We start from the raw sequence: 20824 nt of genomic DNA, 5'->3' as shown, positions 1-20824 counted from the left end.
CAGTTCTCACTTTTTCCCTACACTCTCTGACCCATTCCTTCCTTTTGGGCTTTCTTCTTTCTCTGGATAACCTGACTGAGGTGCTTGCTAATCCAATTTGGTCTGCAATCCTTCCCTACAATTTTTTTCCCTTGCTTGGGATGCAGGCTTCAGATAGTTTCTGCAATTTTGTAATTCCAAACCTCCTCCACATTCAGGTCCTTGAATTCCTCAGTCCAATCCACTTCCCTAACTAATTCCATTATTTTTTTTAAGTTTGCTCTTTTGGAATCAAGGTCCATAGCTGCAGACCTATTTTTGTTTATCCTTCCTTTAATTTAAACTGAATTAATTTACTATCACTCAATCTCAAACCAAGATTGTTGTCGACAACAAGTTCTTCTGTGAGGTCCTCATTGCTTACTAGTATTAAATCTAAAATGATATCACCTCTTGTCGGTTCAGTGACTATTTGGTGAAGAAATCTGTCAGGTATCATAACCAGAACTATCTGGTCCCTATCATTATTAGTAGTACTTGTCCTCCACTCTGTATCTGGGAACTTAAAGTCTCCCCTAATCGCACAATTCCCAGTAGTATTTATTTCACTAAAAATACTAAAGAGGTCTCTATCAATATCCAAATCGGATCCTGGGGGGAAGGGGATGTCTGTAACAGACCACAAGCACTATCCCTGTGGAGCCTCTGTTACCTTTCTTCTCCAAAGTGATTTTGACACAAACAGATCTCTGTTCGAAGTACTTCAAGCAGAAACCTCAGCAATCTTAAATCTCTCTCTCCCTGGGCATAATAAGCTTTGAAGCTCTGAATGACTTTTCAGAGTACATTTCCCATATCTTGTTACTTCTGAGCAGGGTCTAGAGAAGTAGTAAGCATAGAATACCAAGCTTCAATAGTAAAGCCAAATACCAAACACAGTCACATATGCCTTCAAAAACAGATACACGCGACTGAACATTTTAAATCAAGAAATAAGGTATAACTATAATTGTAAAATTGTCTTGCTGTATATTATTAAATGTTTTAAATATGTGCAAGGAACATAGAACCAAAGCCCGCCATGTACAGTGGACTATAAAAATGAAGACAGCGCGCTTAATGATTGTGCAAATCCAAATACAAGGAAAGCCACATTCTTAAATTGTGGCTCTCAGATACCATACATTCACACAACTTCTGTTATAGTCAAAGGGGATTACGTGCATATGCAAGAGTAGTACTGGGGCACAAGGTTCCTATAGCAATGTTATCCCTGCCACTTTGCACATATGCAGTGCAACAATATAGGTCATGAACAACCACTCAGGACAGTAATTATTAGATGTTGTGAATAGGGTGTTTATACTCTGTATCAGGCAAACAGGTTAAACCCCTTCATGGAGCAGAAAAGTGGAAATTAGTCTTTAAAAAGACTTTCTGAGCTGCCAGACATGGAGAAAGCAGCTGGCAGCAGTGGCTGGTTAGGCTGTTGAGAGGTGGAACAGACTGCTAAGTCTCCTTGCCTCCTAAGCCAGGCAAGTCATACAAAGAAAATAGATGGGGTGGATAAGAGAAGCTGCTTTCTGCCTAACCCAGAAGACTCCTGAATGAAGACCCAGCTACGGGAAAGGAGAAAATGGGGAAATTATTTTCATCACTTAAATTAAGGATTTTACAGACACCCAAAGACTAATCACAGTAAGAACTGGATTAGTGGTTTGTGGCATTATGTGGTTTGTGGCGCTACATTTAGGTGGAAAGAAGGTACCCTGTGCTAGTTTTGTTTTATTTGGAGCTGTGGCTAAAGGATGCAGCCCCACGACTGTTTCATTTTCCTTTGGCTGAGCCTGGAATTTGATTTTAATTCACCTTTTTGTTAGGTACCTGACCTAAAGAGCCCACAACCCTAGCCTTCAGGATGGCTGATGGTCCAGTTACAGATGGATATAGTACATTTAATATTGCATATAGAATCCCAGGCATCATTACAGTCAAAGAAACAAGGAATCCACCTATTCTAAGACTAGCATCTGAAAAGAATTTCAGATTTTGGGTTTTAAATCCAAATTAAACCTAGGAGGAAAACAACAATTGTATATTCACTCATACACTTGGATTAAAAAAATAAACTCTTCAGTACCAACTGCCAGCCCTGCAAACTCAGCCTGGGATCCTAAAGTCAGACTGGGTTCTTTCTGGTTAATTCATCACCACTGGTAATGGGCAAGAATTTTCTAGAGTGGAATGGCACTGCTCATTGACTGGGTTATCGGAAGATTTAAAAATTGTGTTGTCAATGCTAATTATCTATGGATGCCAGTATTAGAAGACTGGCCCGCTATTTAACATATTATTCACACCTGAACATCAAAGGGGCACCAGAGCATAAGCAGGAGATGAAAGACAAACTTAAGGAGAACCACAAGAAAACTGGCTTTTCCATTTTGAGCACCTGTATAAGGTTAGGGGTTAACTGGGAAGGCAAGACCTCACTTGAAGAAGAGTCTAGGTCATAATACATAAAACCTTTAGAGTTAACAGGACTAGTGCAGAAAAAGTGTACAACATCTTTCATGAAAATTAAATAGTCTATTCCATGAAGCTGCTGGGGCCATACCCCGCTCTATCAAATGATGTGTTCTTGTGCAAACTATTTTTCTTTGTGCATTTAGACTATAAACTCATCAAGGCAAGAACCTAATATCTTTTTGGCACTAGCCTACTAGTAGATGGTACTGTGAACATGTACAGTGTGATATATTACTTGTTTTCACTAAGTTAAAAAAAATTATAAAAAATGTCATAGAATTTACAGGAAAAAAAATCAAGGGATGTCATTCTTGGTCTCTTTCTTTTATAATTCAGGGTACAGTGTGACGCTGGTAGACCAGTGCCAGCTCATGTCCAGGCCCCAGGCCTCACTGAACACTTACAAATAAATGTATAGCTGGAAAGCAGTTTTGTTTACCTGTGTGTTAGCATTATCAAAATAAATATTAGATGTAAAGTTGAAAAGAATGTGTGTAGTTTTTACAGGATGCTGCATGTACTGTTCTCACTCAACTATACCCCCTTTTATAAAGTAATAGCAAACATTTGCATTGTATATACCCCTGTAACTAAGTAACCCATCAAAAGCAGCCTTGTGTAATGCAAATAATGAACTGTAACAGGAAAATGCTAATTCCTGAACATAGAAAGCAAATAGTCATTGCCTGTGAGATCAAAGTCTCAAAGTACATTCCTCTCTCCCATCTATGAAGGGACTTTCAGCTTTGTTTTATAAAAAGAAGCTATGCATATGGATTATCCCTGGGTTCGTCCTGAAATACTTTTTGAATGGACAGATCACTACAACTTTGTCACTCTTTGGATTTAAATTGCAATATATTTGTGTTATATGCTTGCTTGCTTTAACCTGTAAATTACTCTTGTATCTCTTTCCTAGTTAATAAACCTTTAGTTAGTTTATTGCAGAATTGGCTACAGGAGTTGTCTTTGGTATGAAATCTAGAATACCGATTGATCTGGGGCAAGCGACTGGAAGTACCCTGAATATTGTGTGATTTTTGGTGTACATGACCATTTATCACTAAGTCCAGCTTGCCTGGGTGGTAAGATAGACTGGAGAGTCCAAGGGGACTGTCTGTGGCTCTATGTTCACACTGATATAGTGATCCAGGAGTTCACATTTGTTAGTGGGTTGGTGAAATCTAATTGTAGAACACACCACCAGTTTGGGGTGGCTGCCCTGTTTTTGACACTCATGATCATGAGCCACTCCAGACAGCATGATACAGAGAAAACAGAAAAACCCCTATCCCCTGATGACAGTTTGTATGTCAGTTTGTTTACCTAGGTCACATAGTGACGCAAATATTTGTTTGAAGGTGGAATATCAAATTGTAGGAAAGAGCAAATTCCCAGCTACATATACAAAAACTGGGACTTCTCTCCCTCCCCAAGGATTATTTTCCTCCCTCAAAGGCAAGTTAAACAAAGTTCTCATCATTCCTTTGAAAAGCTACAATAGTGTAAAATATGAAAGAAGGTATATTGTTGAAATGTTTATCTATACAATTACTTTTTTAAAAATCACATTTATAACCAAGGTAAGAAGACACTCCCCTCCAATGCAAGCACAAAAAGACTCAAGATGATGCAGGCCATAACCTGGCACAAACGCTAAAAACAAAGTAAGCATATACTAAAAAAAGAGTTTATCACAGGTGGAGTCAGATAAACTCAAAAGGCCCTGTATTTACGGAACAGCATGCCTTTTTCCAAAACAATAGACCTCAAATGAATCAATTCCCAAGAACCAATGACAGAACAAAGAGAAAAGGGATTCATGATATGTTCAGGCAAGTTGGACACAATAAGCATAGCTTACATTTTATATGGAGCCTTTCATCCCAAAGTGCTTTACAAACTATATAAAAAGTTGAAGCAATAGAAACATTTAAATAGTAAACACCACACAATAGTTTAGGACAGGAACTGAAAGCCAATTTCTAACTGAAACTGCAAGGGGAATTTTGGTGAATTACATTCTACATACCAAGTTGGAATTTGGCCAGGATACCCAGTTTCCCACCCCTGCTCTTATACATATTCCCATGTGATCTATAACATGTCATGACAACCTCAATTTAATACCTCATCCAAAGGACAAAAGGATTGTGTTTAACAGTGACTCAGAGAAAAGAACAACCCCTTACTGTGAATCACCAACATCACTTCAAGAGCAGCAAAGAGTCCTGTGGCACCTTATAGACTAACAGACGTATTGGAGCATGAGCTTTTGTGGGTGAATACCCACTTCATCGGATGCATGTGACATGCATCCGACGAAGTGGGTATTCACCCACGAAAGCTCATGCTCCAATACGTCTGTTAGTCTATAAGGTGCCACAGGACTCTTTGCTGCTTTTACAGATCCAGACTAACACGACTACCCCTCTGATACTTGACAACATCACTTCCTTTATGAAGAAAAAAGCATGGTGCTTCAGGAAGGAAGAATGATCTTTTGATTACCACTCAAGATTGGGAGTGAAGAGATCTGGGTGTAAATCACAACTCTCACAAACACTTGCTGAGAGACCCAGGCCTGGATTTAGGAGCAGCTGACTCAGGGAGCCACCTGGACTGACGGGCTTGGGGGGCACCAGGCTCAGAGTGCTGTTCGGAGTACTGCAAAGGATATACATTCTGTTTTCAGCATCAACTACCAGGTGGAAGATCCTCACGGACAATGTTACAAATATGGCTGTGAAGCCATTAAGTGACACTCACTGGAAGAGCCGCATTAATAGCGTAAGGTCAGTTAGGTACCAAGTGACTGAGGTTTACGACGTCCTGATTGAACTGTTGCAGTCGAGTAAAGCTGAGGCCAGATTCCAACAGGAGACAAAAAGCCTGGCAAACCAGATCACTGATTTCAAATGTATGGTCTCAGTTGTGGATTGGCACGTATCCTTTTCCAAGTAAACGTTGTAAGCAACGCATTACAAACTCAGTCAATGGACATCACTACCATACTACTTTGATGAGAAGCTGCCTTGATTTCATTGTGGCCTACAGAGACAACAGATTTGAAGATGCCATCACTGCTGCCAAAGAAATGGCAGAAAACTTAGGAGTTGAGCCTCTTTTCAAGGAAACTCATATTCATTGGAAGAAAAGACAGTTTGGTTACGAGGGAAGAGTTCAGGTGATGAGAAGCTTGGAAGAAAAATTCAAGAGGGAGGTTTTTTTGCTCGCTTATTGGCCCTGCTCGAGTGTCCATTGAAGAAAGGTTTGGACATATGAAGCACCACAAAAAGACTTGGTTTTTTTGTATGACCTTAGTAAACTGCTGGCACTTGAACAATTGTATAGACCTTCGCTGGGTGTTGACACATGGGGAATGTTCAAATGTTAATGATAAAGACCTTTATGTCGAATTGGACAACATATCATATTTTACAATATGGGAAGCACAATCCATTCCAAGTTCTCCAATTCATTCATTCATGAGGTAGAGCTGAAGGACACTCCTCCTAATGTATGGATAGCTTTGAGGATTCTGCTCACACTGCCAGTCACAGTCGTGAGCACAGCTTTTTGAAGCTCAGACTCATTAAAACATATCTTCAATTGACAATGGTCAACGAGAAACTGACCTTGCTTGCTATTTTAACACCTGAAAATGCCTTTGGCCAGTCTTTGGATTTCTCTGACACTGTGCTTCAGTTTTCAAGGGCAAGAGCGAGAAAAGCGACCTTTTGAACTCAAGGACTAAGATTAACATTCTAAGGCTGTCACCTACTATAACACTATTTAGTATTGGCCTACCCAATGTTGGTGCACAGTTCAATTATTGAAATACTGATCTGGCCCAACTCTACTGAATTTGTGAGATTTGATGGGATCACACCATAAGATAGCGTTGCTGCACGTTACAAATAAAGTTACCTATTTAGGGAAAAAGCATGCATTTCTCCACTCCCACCTTACATTACATCTTGTGGCTCCCAAAGTTTCTGGAAATTCTGGAGGCAGATGCAAACCTGAAGAAGAGGGTTAGAAACTAGTATCGATGTCGTCCATCTGTGAACCTAAAAGTTCGTAAGCTCAAAGTCATATTACTCACTAAACATTTGAGAGAGTTAGTAATACTGTAATTATCACTCACATTGGGGTAGGGGGCATGGGGAGTTCAAAAGTCAGAAGGCAGACCATAAAAACTCAGTATCATGATTTGGGGGCCAATATAAAGATTTTTGAGGGTTCGACTCTCAATTTTTGGTGTTAGCAATACTGGTGCCATTTCACTTTGACTCCATCCCATCTAGGAGTTGGATGCTAAGGCTGCAGTTATTTCCATGGAGCATCTCTGCTACTGTTCTATTCCCTTGGGTAAATAGCATGTGAGGGAAGAGGGAGAGGGTTCTGTGATACTGGCAGCCCAGATGCCAGCTTATGCCAAGGCCTCTAGGCCTTACTGAGCACTGACAAATGCATAGCTGGAAACCCATCTGGTTCATCTGTGTGTCAAGCATTGTTAAAACAGATGTTAAGTTGATAAGAATGTGCTTAGACTTGATGATATGATTTTAGGATGCTGCATGTATTGATCTCACTTATAATATCTGTAGCCCATGGCATAAGGTTACATTGAATTTTTACATTGTAAACCTCCGTAACTCATCAAACAGGAGAGAAGCCTTCTGTAGGAAGTCTGCATTTGCATTAGAGAAGATGCTAGGTCGTCCTGCCCAACCAGAAGACTTTTGAAACCAACTGAGACATTGTGAGACATCAAGGAACAAAGATTTGTTAATTACATTCCTCACCCCTTCCAGGAAAAGGAAATGTGCACATGAACTCATCACATCAGCTTGGACTCTGGGAAGAAGAAACTGGGTTCTTTTTTCTGCATGGACTCTACAGGGATAAGAATCACCAAACATAAGCTAAAGGTCCCCAATTGTTTTTCCTGGGTTCGCCCTAAAGGACATATGGAGTTTGCTTATTATAGAAGATTCTATTACCTTTTGGAATCTAAGACTATAATTCATTTGTGTGTGCATGTTACCTGCATTAACCTTGTAAATAACTCTCACCTCTCTTTTTAAGATAAATCTTTAGCTTATTACAGGACTGGCTGCAAGAATTGTCTGCAGTGAGAGACCTGGCGTGCAACTGACCTGGGGTAAGTGACTGGTCCTTTGGGACTGAGAATAACCAGAATATTGTTGTGATTTTTGGTGTAAGGGACCATCTATCACAAAGGCAGGCTTGCCTGGGTGGCAAGACAGACCGGAGAGCCCAAGTAGATGGTCTGTGTCCAGACGGGGTTCCATGGTAAAGCTGTTATAGCACTTGTGGAGTTCACTCTTGCCACTTGGTTAGTGAAATCTAATTATAAAACATACAATCACTTTGGGGTTTGTACCTTGCTTCTTGACTGACTGCCCTGAGGTTGGCACCCACGTTTGTGAGCCACTCCGGACAGTTTGACAGGTTTTTCCATGAATTTTCCCTTGCATGGATCCCCACTGCCTACCTGTGTTTCTCACCAAGTGAAAGAAACGGATAACCCCCTATTCTCCCAATACATGCTATTCCAAATTCGCTGGGACCACTTTGTTCTATTTTAAATTAATAAATAAAAGGCTCAAAGACTTAAGGGCTATTCCCAAACTGCAGGTTTAGGACATGCAAGTAGAATCCATGCCTTTATCTGAAAGCCCTGATGTGTTTAACTTAGAGCACAACTCTGTGTTGGCCTATATTTTCTAAACATTTATAAAAACAGATAATATAAAGAAGTCAGACAATTGCAGTTTAACACAGAAAAGCAAACGCTTAAGGATTTTGGTGCAAAATTATGTGGTGATCAGGGGGCACAGAAGAAATTACATTTAAAGATTTTGGTCATTCGTGTAGTATATGAGCCCAGAAAGACACAACTGCAGTTATTATATATAGATACATCATCCAAAAGGCTGAGTATAAAATAAAACTGAAATGCAACTATAAGTGCTTATGATGAAAACAACATAAAGCTTAACAAGCAGCCAACGATACCAACTAAATTATCTCCCACAAGGTGGCATCTTTGTTCCACATTTTCTTTCTATAATAGCATGGATGGAATTGACCTATTATTTATAAAAAATACTCTCTCCTCAAACAAAAATTGTTCTTGGAGGTCAATTTACAAAGACATAAATTGGAGTTTATATTCAGCAGTTATCAATTATATCTAAAAATCAAACACTTACTGATTCCACATTTCAGAAATGAACCAATTTGCAAATTACGGCTTTAATCTCAAAATTTCTCCATTTCTATTTAACTACTAAATGTGAAAAGGCAGCCTGCTTTCTAAGTGCCTGAAGAAATAAGCTCTTTGGCTATTCTGTCATTAAAAACCTACACATTTGTGTAAGATTTACCTTAAAAATCACGTATTTAGATTTTAAATCCAAGAGATGCCAGGCTTGAGGTGCTCTGGAAAAGGACTGGGTAGAAAAGAATAGTGAAAAAACCCCAGGATGGTGGGCTTAACATAAATTCACATTTGACATGCCTGTTGGACTGCATGCCGTTTTCTTGTTTCTGATACAGATTCTTGATGGTCTTGAATTACTTCAGTACATTTCAGTGGACTTTCACTCCTCCTATAATGAAACTTCACTCTCCTACAACCTGGCTTTTCTGCATTAACTCCATAGAACAGAGGTTCTCAAACTGTGGTCAGTGGACCACCAGTGGTCCATGAGTTCCATTCAGGTGGTCCACAGATAGTTCCCTCTAAGGTGCGTGCCTGGGCACTAATTAGGTGCCTGGACCCTGGAGAAGACACACATGTACGGTGAGGTGGGGGTCTTGGGGGGAATATGGGGTAGCTGGGAGGGGGCAGTGGGGTGAGAAGAGGAGGTGAGGGAATTTGGGAAATGCAGGGCTGCGCGGCCAGAGAAAGAGGCAACTTTCCCCAGCTCCAGGGCTGTGGCTGCCGGGGAGAGACGGCCCTCCTTCCCAGCCCCAGCTCGGGGACTGCTGCAGCGGGGGAGAGAGGACACATCCATCGCATTAAAAAGGTAAAACTACTGATATGAAAATATGAGCTGTGCACTTTTATTTGTAGAACAAAAAAAGTTAATTATTAAGGGTTTTTTTAATATAGCACTTTTATCCAAAGTGCTTTACAATAGTTAGCTAATGGTACAAACAACATTTGGAAAGATCAGTAAGTGGTCTTCCGAGAACCCCAGCAATACAGCAAGGAATTTTCTGAATTTCTGGAAACTTTGTCTAAGTTCTAAAATCTTTTTAAAATGGCCTGTTTACTATCTGGAATATATATATATTTGGATTCCTATGATTCACGTATCATTTACACTCCTTTGTATTAAGCACAAAGGTCAAGCCATCTGCTTCTCTAGTGTAAAATATACAAAACCTTTATCCACCAACATTAGTTATACAGTACATAATGAAAGCTAATCCAGAACATGATCTTTAGTTCACAGCTTGACAAAAGGACGCTGCATGAAAAAAGGAACTGCACCAGCAGGAATGCAAAAAGAACTTATGAATAAATAAACAGGAGTGTCAAATGAGCAAACCAGAGCAATTCTCGACAGAGGATATCAAAAACATTAGCTCTAGAGTTTGAAGGAACTTCTTTCACAAACCTGGTGTCTTCAGTTACTTTCTAGATCATTTTAGCTACAAGCATACCTTCATTTTATATCAGGTAGCTTTCTCTTTCCTCGCACCATAAATTTTCTTGAGTTGAATATATTAAGGCAAATGTGAATTATTTCTCACCATGCACTGGTGAACAAGTTTCACCACTTCTCATCTACCAGGAAAACATTCCAGGCTAGAGGCAATGCATTTGCAGCATAACAGTTCGTTTGTATTTGTATTCCCTATTTCGACATCTCAAGGCTCTACTTTAGCACAAGAATGAGTAGTTTTGGGTAGCTTTATCTTGTACTGAAGTTAGGTTTCTTCTTCACATCACAAAAGAATCCTAAGGTTGCCACATAACGCATTATCCAGATGCGTCAAGTGGCACAAACAGTAGAAACAGCATGTTCTCCTTGCACATCAAACATTGCAGCTGCTGAAGTGTCAGCTGGAGCAAACTCTGAAAACAGTTCCTTTGAAGACACATGCTTTTATTATGATAAATACAGTGTAAATTATATTTGAAATAAGAAAACGTATATTGTTATATTATTAACAAAAGTATGATTAAGTTCCTCTAGTCATATCAGAAATCACAGGCACATGCATTATTTAATGGACTTCTTTAGAATTCCATGCAGAAAATGCACCGGTTTAACGGTAGAGAGTATACGTATAAATTTGAACATATTAGGGGTTCGATTTCACAAATGTTGAGCACCCACAATGCCAACTGAAGTCAATAGGAGTTGTGGTTGCTCTCTGAAAAACAGATCCATGGTAAAAATATTGATGAATGAGGTCTTTTGAGGTCAAAAGAAGGCACCAACGCTACCAGAGACTACTTACCCAGATTGCTAATGTCAGAGTTATTTTAAAAAATTACAGACCAGGTATTACAGCTCTGATTTCCCCATAGTAAGCACCTATAGACCAGAAAATCTGTCTCTGGTAATACATTTTTATAATATTTTAAAAGTATTTCAATTCCAGGAGAGAATGTAGTAAGTTGCACTGAGAAATGTGCCTTTTCCTGACAAATGTACTGATTGTGAGACTGTCAATAATAAATAATAATAATAATAATAATAAAAGGTTACTAAACACATCCCTATTTAAAATCTGAGTCACAGAGATATATTGCATGCAACTCTTTGTTCCTTTAGGAAAAGATCTGTTACTTAATGACAACTACAAATATAGGATTTTGCATATTTCCTATACCAAGTCTCACATAAAAAGTAGATTTTGAAATGTTATATACAGTATTTAGAAGTGCATTCTACCTTCTTGTAAGGCAATATTTTAATATACCAAGAGAGAAGAGCACATATCTTGATATATATTCTAGTATGGGCAAGTATGCTTGTTATTTTTCTCCTCTGTTTAACTTTGTTATACCATATATTATACATGTCTTGCCTGTATTTAGGCAAGGGACCTTCAAAAGAGAAGCAACGACGTTTTGAAAAACGTTAAGATGTTGCTCCTACCACCATTCCCTGTCAAAGGAAGCCTAGAAGTTCTTAAAAAGTACAGAGAACATTCCACATCACCTTTGTAAATGATCATTTTATTTTTATAAAGAAGACTAATAAGTGAGGGACTGCATTTTCCCAACTTCTTGCTTGTTTTCCTGATATGAATAAAATTATAAATGACGAGAGAAAGAGAATAACACAGAACTTTGTAAAAAGGATGCTGGCCTCTTTAAACCTGCTGATTTCTTTGAGTCAAACAGTTACGCTAAATATACCGCAGCAGGCCAGGACAGCTAGTTTTACAAAGAAAACAAGGATGCTATTGGAAATATTTCAAAATGTTAATCTATTTTAATACAGTAAATAAACAAAATCAATAGACATTCTGATTTATGAAGGATAAGCTCATTTTCTATATGGAACAGTTAGATATTTTGGTTAATGACGTGGAACACTTCTTACACTGTGAAACACTTGAGAGGTCTGGCGGTGCCAAGAGGTATAATTAAAAAGTATTATTTTGTCCACAATTATAAATGATATAATTTATACTATTTCCTAATTAAATATGCTTTATTTTCTTTTTAAAAAGAGAGAGAGAGAGAATCCTTTCAGAAGACTGCAATGCATATTTCTCTACATCACTAGCTAACTAATAAAAATTCTCTACACATACTCAAGAGTCCTTCAAAGTATTTTCCAGAGTAGGTATTGTTTAAAGAACATGCTTGTACTTTGCAGAATGGAAGAACATCAAAACCACACATTCTTTCCAATACTGTATTATATGTATATTTGTGATTAAATTTAATGCCATGGGATGTAAAGCATATCCACAGGATAGAGAAAGGCTTTTCAATATTTCCGCCCATTAGAAAGCTAAGGCCCACTCCTTCACTCCTTGTTCAGCTACAATTTCAGTTGAAGAGAGAAGCAAAGAATGCAGAGCACTAAACATCCTAATATGATACGATGGTATCACAAACATATCAATCAATGAAACGCACATTGGACCATTTTCAAATTGCATCTGAATAGTGTCCAGCATTTCTTCAATTTTCTGCACAATTTAAAGAGTTAAACAGTTTTTGTAGCAGATAATAACAAATTTATATCACAAGAAGACGAGTCAGATACATTATTTGCCTACTAGAAACCGTGGACTGGATCTTAAACTAAAGATAATTTTGTATATCTAAAAAAAAGTGAAAATTAACAAATGATACCATAAAGAATACTCAGATGCCTTCATGAAGGAAAAAAGAATGGTCTTTGGAGAAAGGGTATAAAACTTGTTCCTGTTCTCCTTACACATATGAATCCAATGAAATATAACCCAGTTCATTTGAAATGCACTAGAAATCTATTAACTAATAAAGGCCAGGGGGAAATGTTCTGAGAGCCAAAGGCCATAATCCACCTTCAGATATGCAGAAGTAATTCCCATATATTCACTGTCATTTTCTCATATTGACTTAAGACATGTATTAGTGTAGAATTTAGCTCTAAATGTGTTTATAAGCAACAAAAATATTTTAGAAATTCGAGTCATTTGCATTTATTTCAAACAAGTTCTTAAATTTCATTCTTATCTCACTAAAATCAGTTTTCCCCAAGTCAGAATTATAATAATTTATTTTAAAAACTAAAACTATAATGCTACTTTCAACTCTCCAACTGAAGGATTTTCCACAAGGTTTCAATAAAAGGCAAGTTCAACAGACAGAGTCTAAAATCTATTTCAGAATGACTAACTTAATTCCTTCAGTGGAATGGAATCTATTTATACTAATCCATTTATACTGAATATGGTTCCATGAATCCTTCAAAGTGGGGGGAAATTTTGTAATACAGATAAGGGCTGAACCAACTGTCTTCAACACTGCAATAATTTGAAAAGTGCCCATATGCTCATGTGCCCTGGACATATTCTGTCTGTAATACTGTTGGAGTCATGTTGGTCGCAGGATATTAGAAAGACAAGGTGGTTGGTCAAGAAGTTGGTCCAATAAAAGATATTACCTCACCCACCTTTTCTCACTATGGACATATTCTCATCTCCAGAACATCAGACAAGACCAAAACTCCAGCATGTGTACACTGTAAATGAAGGTATGATTGTAGCACAGGTAAGTGTACCCTATGCTATCTTTAATCTAGCTAGCATGAGTAACAATAGTAGAGAAGACACGATGGCACAGGCTTTAGCGTGGGCTAGCAACCCAGGTACATACCCAGGGTCCCCAACAGATACTTACAGGGGCAACTAACCCCAGTAGAAGCCCATGCCACCATGTCTTCATTGCTAGCGTTACCCACTCTAGCTAGTGTACACCTAGCCATGCTACAATCACACCTTCACTTGCAACACAGACATACCCTACGATTTTGGTTAGTGTCTCTAGTGATTGGAGCAAACTAATTTTTGTAGACAATCCAGGAAAGACACTTGTTATCTTTGGGTCCCTGGACAGAGAGAAACTACCAGACCAGAAACCTAATACATAATCTCATCCTACTCCCATTGAAGTGAATGGGGATTTACTTTCCTCAACTACTGCATTAGATCAAAACAATACAAATTTCAAAATACAAAACCCTAGTCCAGCCTCACACAATGGGACTAACATACAGTAGAATCTCAGAGTTACAAACACCAGAGTAACAAACTGACCAGTCAACCACACACCTCCTTTGGAGCCGGAAGTACTCAGTTAGGCAGCAGCAGAGACAAAAAACCAAACAAACCAAATGCAGTACAGTATTACATTAAACATAAACTACTAAAAAAAAAGGGGGGAAAGTTTAAAAAAAGATTTGACAAGATAAGGAAACTACTGTTTCTGTGCTTGTTTCATTTAAATTAGGATGGTTTAAAGCAACCTTTTTCTTCTGCAGAGTAAAGTTTCAAAGCTGTATTAAGTCAATGTCCAGTTATAAACTTTTGAAAGAACAACCATAATGTTTTGTTCAGAGTTATGAACAACCTCTATTCCCGAGGTGTTTGTAACTTTGAGGTTCTACTGTAATATAAATATTAAGTTTAAAAAATAGTTTAAAAAAGAAACAGTTAAAGGATTGAGGAGGGGGAGGTTGTATTGATATTAACAGAGGATTCAACATCAGGAAACCTAATGCAAATTTAATTATAATCTCAAGGAATTACTCATTTTTCTAGTGACCCACAAAAGGCTTCAATGTTGTTTTAAATGAAGATTTTTGATTAATCAGGGTTTAGGTAACTGAGGTTCCACTGTAGAGTAAAAAATGGGCAACATAAATATGCATCTCGGAAAAGAGGCTCAAGAATTTGGAAGCTATCGTACTTTTAATTTTTATATCCACAGTTGCATATTCTGCTATAAAGAGGAAAACACAAACTGCCATGAACACCAACAAGGTAGGTGTAGGAACGAAAGAAAGAAAAAGTTTGCCATTTGAAAACTATTTGCATAATGAAAAGTGGCAATAGAAATGTCACACTCCATCTCAGGCAGGCTTTAACTGTACTGTTTCACTGAGTATATGAGCAACGCTGCAAAGAGCAGATGCTAACACTTTAATTAATTCTTAAGATCCTTTTGGTTTACTATAGAGAGAGAATGTGAAATACTTAAGGTGAACTAAATTGAGCAGCAAGTACATTGAGTTTTTTGATTGCAAATTGATTTTCCTCACAGCAGGCTATCGGTGTCATTTCAGACAAGCATTGCATTAAGATACATACAAACTCTTCATAACTTTTAACTATGTTCAACAAAACATTGGGATCAGAAAGTTAGTCCAATCTTTTAGGCTATTCTTAAATTCCAGAAAGGGCATTTGACACCAGGTCAAGTAATGTACAATAAATCAAAATATCAATTCATACACAAAAAGCTTTCTTGTGCACCAGTTAAAGTTGCTATATTACAACATAGCAGGCACAAAACCACAAAAGCAAATCTATGAATAGTTAAGCTATCTAATGCGACATTCTCTCAACATATTCTGTGTGGAGCAATATTGACAACTGCACATTTTTATATGTATTTTTTTTAATGTTTTAAGCATTTGATGTCACACACATGCAAATCTGTTTCTCTCTTCCCCAGGTTCCCTTCAGCTCAGAATAGTGGCTGGAGGCAATCTTGGGCCAACTAATTTTCAGCGGTTCATCGCAGTGGCTTTCCTTGTGTGTTGAATCATGATCAGACACAAGAGCTGGTTAAGCACTGGAAGACAGCTCAGAGCTCTGTTTGGCAGAGGAAGTTAGTTACTTCTCCTCCCAGTTAGTTCTTTGACCTATAGCTTTTAGGGACTGAGACATGGAGAGGAAAACAACAGTGAGAGAGCTCCTGACAAGATGAGCTCTGAGCAACGTTCCTGGGACAGCCCCAGGGTTCCCATGGTTCATCAGAAGATCCTCTGCAACAAACCATGAGAAGTTTGCTGGTCCAAAGAGTGCCATTGATTGCTTTCTGAGGATGGGAGATACCAGGTCAGGAAAAATGAGATTGCATTGGGGAATAGAGGAAGAAGTATTGCCAACCACAAAGGTTCAAAAATCATGAATTAGAGCTCAAAAAATTATGAGACTTATTTTAAAATCATGTTACTTAAGAGCAATAAGTAAGTCTACATTATTTTCCATCTGACATCTGATGTTTGAGCCATTATGGAGAAGCAGCCCAGCTTCAATTTTGTATGCAGTCATTTCTTGTTCAAAATTCAACTTTGAATGCACAAGCATATAAGCCTTCCAATTGGCTGCTTGAAAGGGTACTCCACTTCCCCTCTATTAAAACCTAGGGTAGAAGAGGGGATAGTTGATTAGTAACTATCGCTATCCTGCTGCCATCATCTGACCCTTCCTGTTCCTCTCCCTGTTCTATCATGCTCCTTCTATGCTCCCTCATCATCTCCTGCCTACCAACAGCCCCAAATATTGGCTTTCCCCTTCTTATCAATTTCTTTCTCCTACTCCATAGCACACCTAGTTCTCCCTCATATCCCCCCACATTCACCTACATCCCCATAGCCTCCTTACCTGCCTCTCTATTAACCTGCTTACCACACTGTTCCTTCCTCATATTCACCAGCTCCTCATGGGGTCCCTCCCTGCCTTCTAAAAACATAAGGACAGCCTGGATTCACTCCTATTGGGAACAATAGGAGGTATTGGCCAACTTTACTACAGGTAACCTAAAAGTCCATCTCCAAAGGCTATAAAGAGAGGGCAGCTAGCTTAGGACATGTCTACACTTACCTCCGGAGCGATCGACCCAGCAGGGGTCGATTTATCGCAACTGACCGCTGAGAGCTCTCCCTTTGACTCCGGTACTCCATGAGTGGCGCAGGCGGAGTCGACAGGGGAGTGTCAGCACTCGACTTACCACAGTGAAGATACCCTGGTAAGTAGATCTAAGTATGTCGACTTCAGCTATGTTATTCACGTATCTGATCGATTCCCACCCACCCACCCCCAGTGTAGACCAGGCCTTAATTGAGGGGAGACTGTGGTCTATGTCCTATCAACAATGGTGGAGTTTCTGTAAAAAAGCATTCTATTCGCCAGTCTCTGCTGGCGCACAAACTTTCTGTTATAAAATATAATTGGAAATGATTCATTAAAAATATTTTGAAAATATGAAAAATGGCTTGGGTGGGACAGATTCTCAGAATGATGGTTAAGTGAATTTTAGTAATTGTGGGACTGTCTTTTCCCCTAGATGAGTTTTAAAAAAGAGGGGCCTTCTTATAGGGCCTATTTCTGATTAGGTTTAACCCAAACCAATTAATAAATGTACTTGAAAAATGTTCAGAAAATTCCATCTTTAAGCACATAATATGTTGTGTAAATCTGGGGAAATACAATGTATTCTTCATACAAAACAAAACGTTTAGATCTCCATGTTAAGTGAAAAATTCAAATAAATTTAACTAGGAAGTCACAACCAATGCCTTCATAATACTAGAACATAATTTGCACACGCCCTTAAAATTATGAAACAACAGCTAAATAAACTATTTGTATACTATTTGTTTCTAGTTGATTCTTTCTTGTTGCCTTTTTATACAATGCTGCATTACCTGTGAGATTTAAAATAAGTAATTGAAAATTAGGAAAAAAATTAGTTAATTATTCTACAGCAATGATAAACTAATATAATTAATTATTGTATTGTCCCTTACATTCTAAAACTGCAATTATGAAATTATTTTAATTTAATATTTCAGAAAGGATTTAATAATCAGAGTTACACATTCAATAAATTGCTGGAGGAAAGCTGTACTCATCTAGTATAACAGGTGAGTAAAACTTCTAGGTTGTCTACAATATCCAAATGGCATGCTGACCAAGGCACAAGTAAACAAGCATTTCAAATTAAACAGAAAAAGGATGAGGAAGAGATGATCTTGGGGTGGGTGGGACAAAGTCAAAAAACTGCAGACTAGTGAGCCCCATTGGAAGGCAGTCATTTTCAAATGTAACTTTAATTTTACAAACACCTACTAACTATACCAACTTTATTTAATTGCTTTTGAACTGCCCATCATCTTGGCAACCAGGATATTTTCTAATTTCTATTGAATTTGTCCTTTTCCAACTAATTCTTTTTTTGTAAGGATCAGAAATCAATAGCTATTTTTGTTTACATAATAACTACCACATAAAATTCACTAACCTCTGTGTTTTTTGAATGATTAATTTTAGAAACATTATTTCAATTTTGAGGCTCCTGCTACAGTCTTGGTGGCATAAAACACACACATGCAAGCCTTCACTCCCATTGTAGCCTTAGCTGAATTTTTACGGCGTTAGTAAATATTTCAAATGTCTGTTTTAAATCAGCAATAAATGTTTTTAGTATATTTAACTGAATTTAATGTTTGCCTAAGATACTAGATTGAATTCTGGAAAATGACATCACTCACAAAACAGATAAAGCAATGGCAGCAATAGTTTACCAGATCAATTTATCAATGTGTCCTAGCCCTGGCCTATACCATGTCTAAAAAGTCTCCATGCTAACTCAATCCTTAGCCTCTCTGCTGCTACAGAAATAGTGTTTCTTTGATGTGGAGGGAGAGCGGGAGGAGACTCACCGTGAAAAATTCAAAGGAATTATTTTTGTTAAGAGTATATTTAAAAGTTCTATAATGCTTTACATCAGCAAAAATTTGCAAGTTTAGATTTTTGTCTCTTACCGCAATCCTCCTTTAACAATATACCTCTCTGCACTGTGTCTTGCTAGTGAAGGAGTTTTCACAACATCTGGGAGCTCAACATAGCTCTGCTGTTTTTGACAGTTAAGTGAGGATGAGAGCACAAAACTTTATGGCTTCACAGTCAATTAGATTTGAGGGGGGGTGTCTTTGTTTTTAGTTCAATGACAAAAGAATGGTAGATTTTAAATTAGATATTTAGAAAACAGATGATTTGCTCCATTAAGTTCTTTTAAGGAAGGGCCATTTTGCACAAAACTTTAAGTGTCCCTTTAACATACCATATACTTGCCTCGTTTCTCTGAAGACTCATTATGCATTCTGCACAACTGTTTTGAAGATGACCTCTAGCGTAATTAAAATATTGTACATCTCTCAGCTGAGTACATTGTTTTCATGATTTTTTTTAATATTAACCTTATTTCAAAACAGATACTGAGTAATAGTCTTTATACCATTGAACTGATTTCCCAATACCTCCAAGTGATAGCAGTATCATCTTCAGCACTTAAGTCTGTTTTGAAGTCTGCTTTCCAGATCACTTACAAATAGTTTTAATAGTGCAATGGAATTTACCAATTTTACTGGTAGAACGGGCTGAAGGTAAATGAGTTAAGAGCTCTCCGGTGCCATATAAAACCAGAAGCTGATGTTTTGCCCTTCACAATACCTGTACAGATGCAGGACTGCACTGGCAACACCGTGCTCCCGAGCTGCATTTTTAATGCAGACTAACTTTTAACTACGAAGGCTACAGATGTATCCCCATTTAAAAAAACAGCACTAAGGAGAGGGACGTGCCCAAACCAAGCTCACTTTCTAGGTTTACAGATTACGATCGAGCCAGGAAATCGCAGTCCCGCTTCCCACAGCTGGCGCCGGTTAACTGAAAACAGCCATCCCCAAAAAGTTAATGGCACAAAGAGGGACTAAGCCTCTCTCGCGGATCCCAGCTCCCCCTGGCGGGATGGGGGCAGACCGCGCCGCGGGCGGTGCATTGCCGAGCTCCCCAGAGGAGCAGGCGCCGCACCCGAGCCCGGCTGGACCACATGCCTTGCGGACGCGCCCCGGCAGCCGCGGCCGCCGGGCGGAGCAGAGCCCCACGGGCGGAGCAGGGCGATGCGATGCGATCCCAGAGCGGGGCCCGCACGCCGCTTTCTAGCCGCACTGCGCGGGCGGGGGGTGGAAACCCCTCGGCCAGCTCCTGGGAAAAGGCGCGAGCCTGAGCGAGCCCGAGCTGCGCTTACCTCTCCGCGCACGGCCGGGGCCCGGGGCCGCCCCTGCACCGCCGGGGCTCAGGGCAGGGCGCGTGGCGGTGCAGCTGCCCCCACGCTGGCAGGCGGGTGCCGCCCGGGCAGGGACCGGGGCGCCGCAGGGGGCTGGGCCCGCCTCCGCCGCGTTGCCATAGCAACCAGACAACTGGCGCGCTCCGGCACTGGCGGCTCCAGCCCCGGGGAACTCGGCCCTGGCCGCCGACCTGGGCCGGAGACTTACCCGCCGGCGCCGTTCGCCTGCCCTCGGGCCCCGCCGCCCGGCTCCGCGCCCCACAGACACTTCAGAAACTTTTCGCCCCGGCCCCCTGCCTGGGAACTGCACAGGGTACAGGGGCCGCGCGGGGACAAAGCGCGGAGCCGCACCTCCCCCCCCCCACCTCCCAGGGGGGCTGGACAGCGCCTCGCGGCGGGGTGGGGAGGAAGGAGAGACTCCCTCGGAGCCACAGACCCCCCCCCCGGACTGTGGAGCCGGGGGGAACTCCCCGCATAGCTACTGCCCCCTGCCCCACACTCACAGCTACTGCCCCACACTCATCGGGAAAAGACCCCCCCCCCCCCAGCTGTACGAAGTCAATTCCTAAAATGCATACGAAATTGACATTATGAGCTTGATTCTGCCCGATTCAAGTCTCTGTCAAAACTCTCAAGAGTGTCAGATCAGGTCCCACCTGTCCTAGCGTCAGATCTTGC

The 20824-nt window shown here is 39.8% G+C and overlaps 1 protein-coding gene across 3 annotated transcripts in view; it reads right to left on the bottom strand.

The window, feature by feature from the left end:
* STK33 (serine/threonine kinase 33) overlaps positions 1-20468 on the bottom strand; it is an 84739-nt gene extending 64271 nt beyond the window's left edge. Inside the window, exon 1 of one of the 3 annotated variants that reach the window (XM_045015828.1) lies at positions 20355-20468. Coding sequence is in view for 1 of the 3 variants with exons in the window: in XM_045015827.1 (XP_044871762.1) it covers position 19677 (1 nt within the window). In the remaining 2 variants the exon portion in view is untranslated. The other 2 variants (XM_045015829.1, XM_045015827.1) reach the window with 2 other exon arrangements.
* Positions 20469-20824: the final 356 nt, after the last annotated feature.

Source organism: Mauremys mutica, chromosome 4 (assembly GCF_020497125.1).
Source record: "Mauremys mutica isolate MM-2020 ecotype Southern chromosome 4, ASM2049712v1, whole genome shotgun sequence".
NCBI classification, from domain to species: Eukaryota; Metazoa; Chordata; order Testudines; family Geoemydidae; genus Mauremys; species Mauremys mutica.
This window is presented reverse-complemented; position numbering and strand designations above follow the sequence as displayed.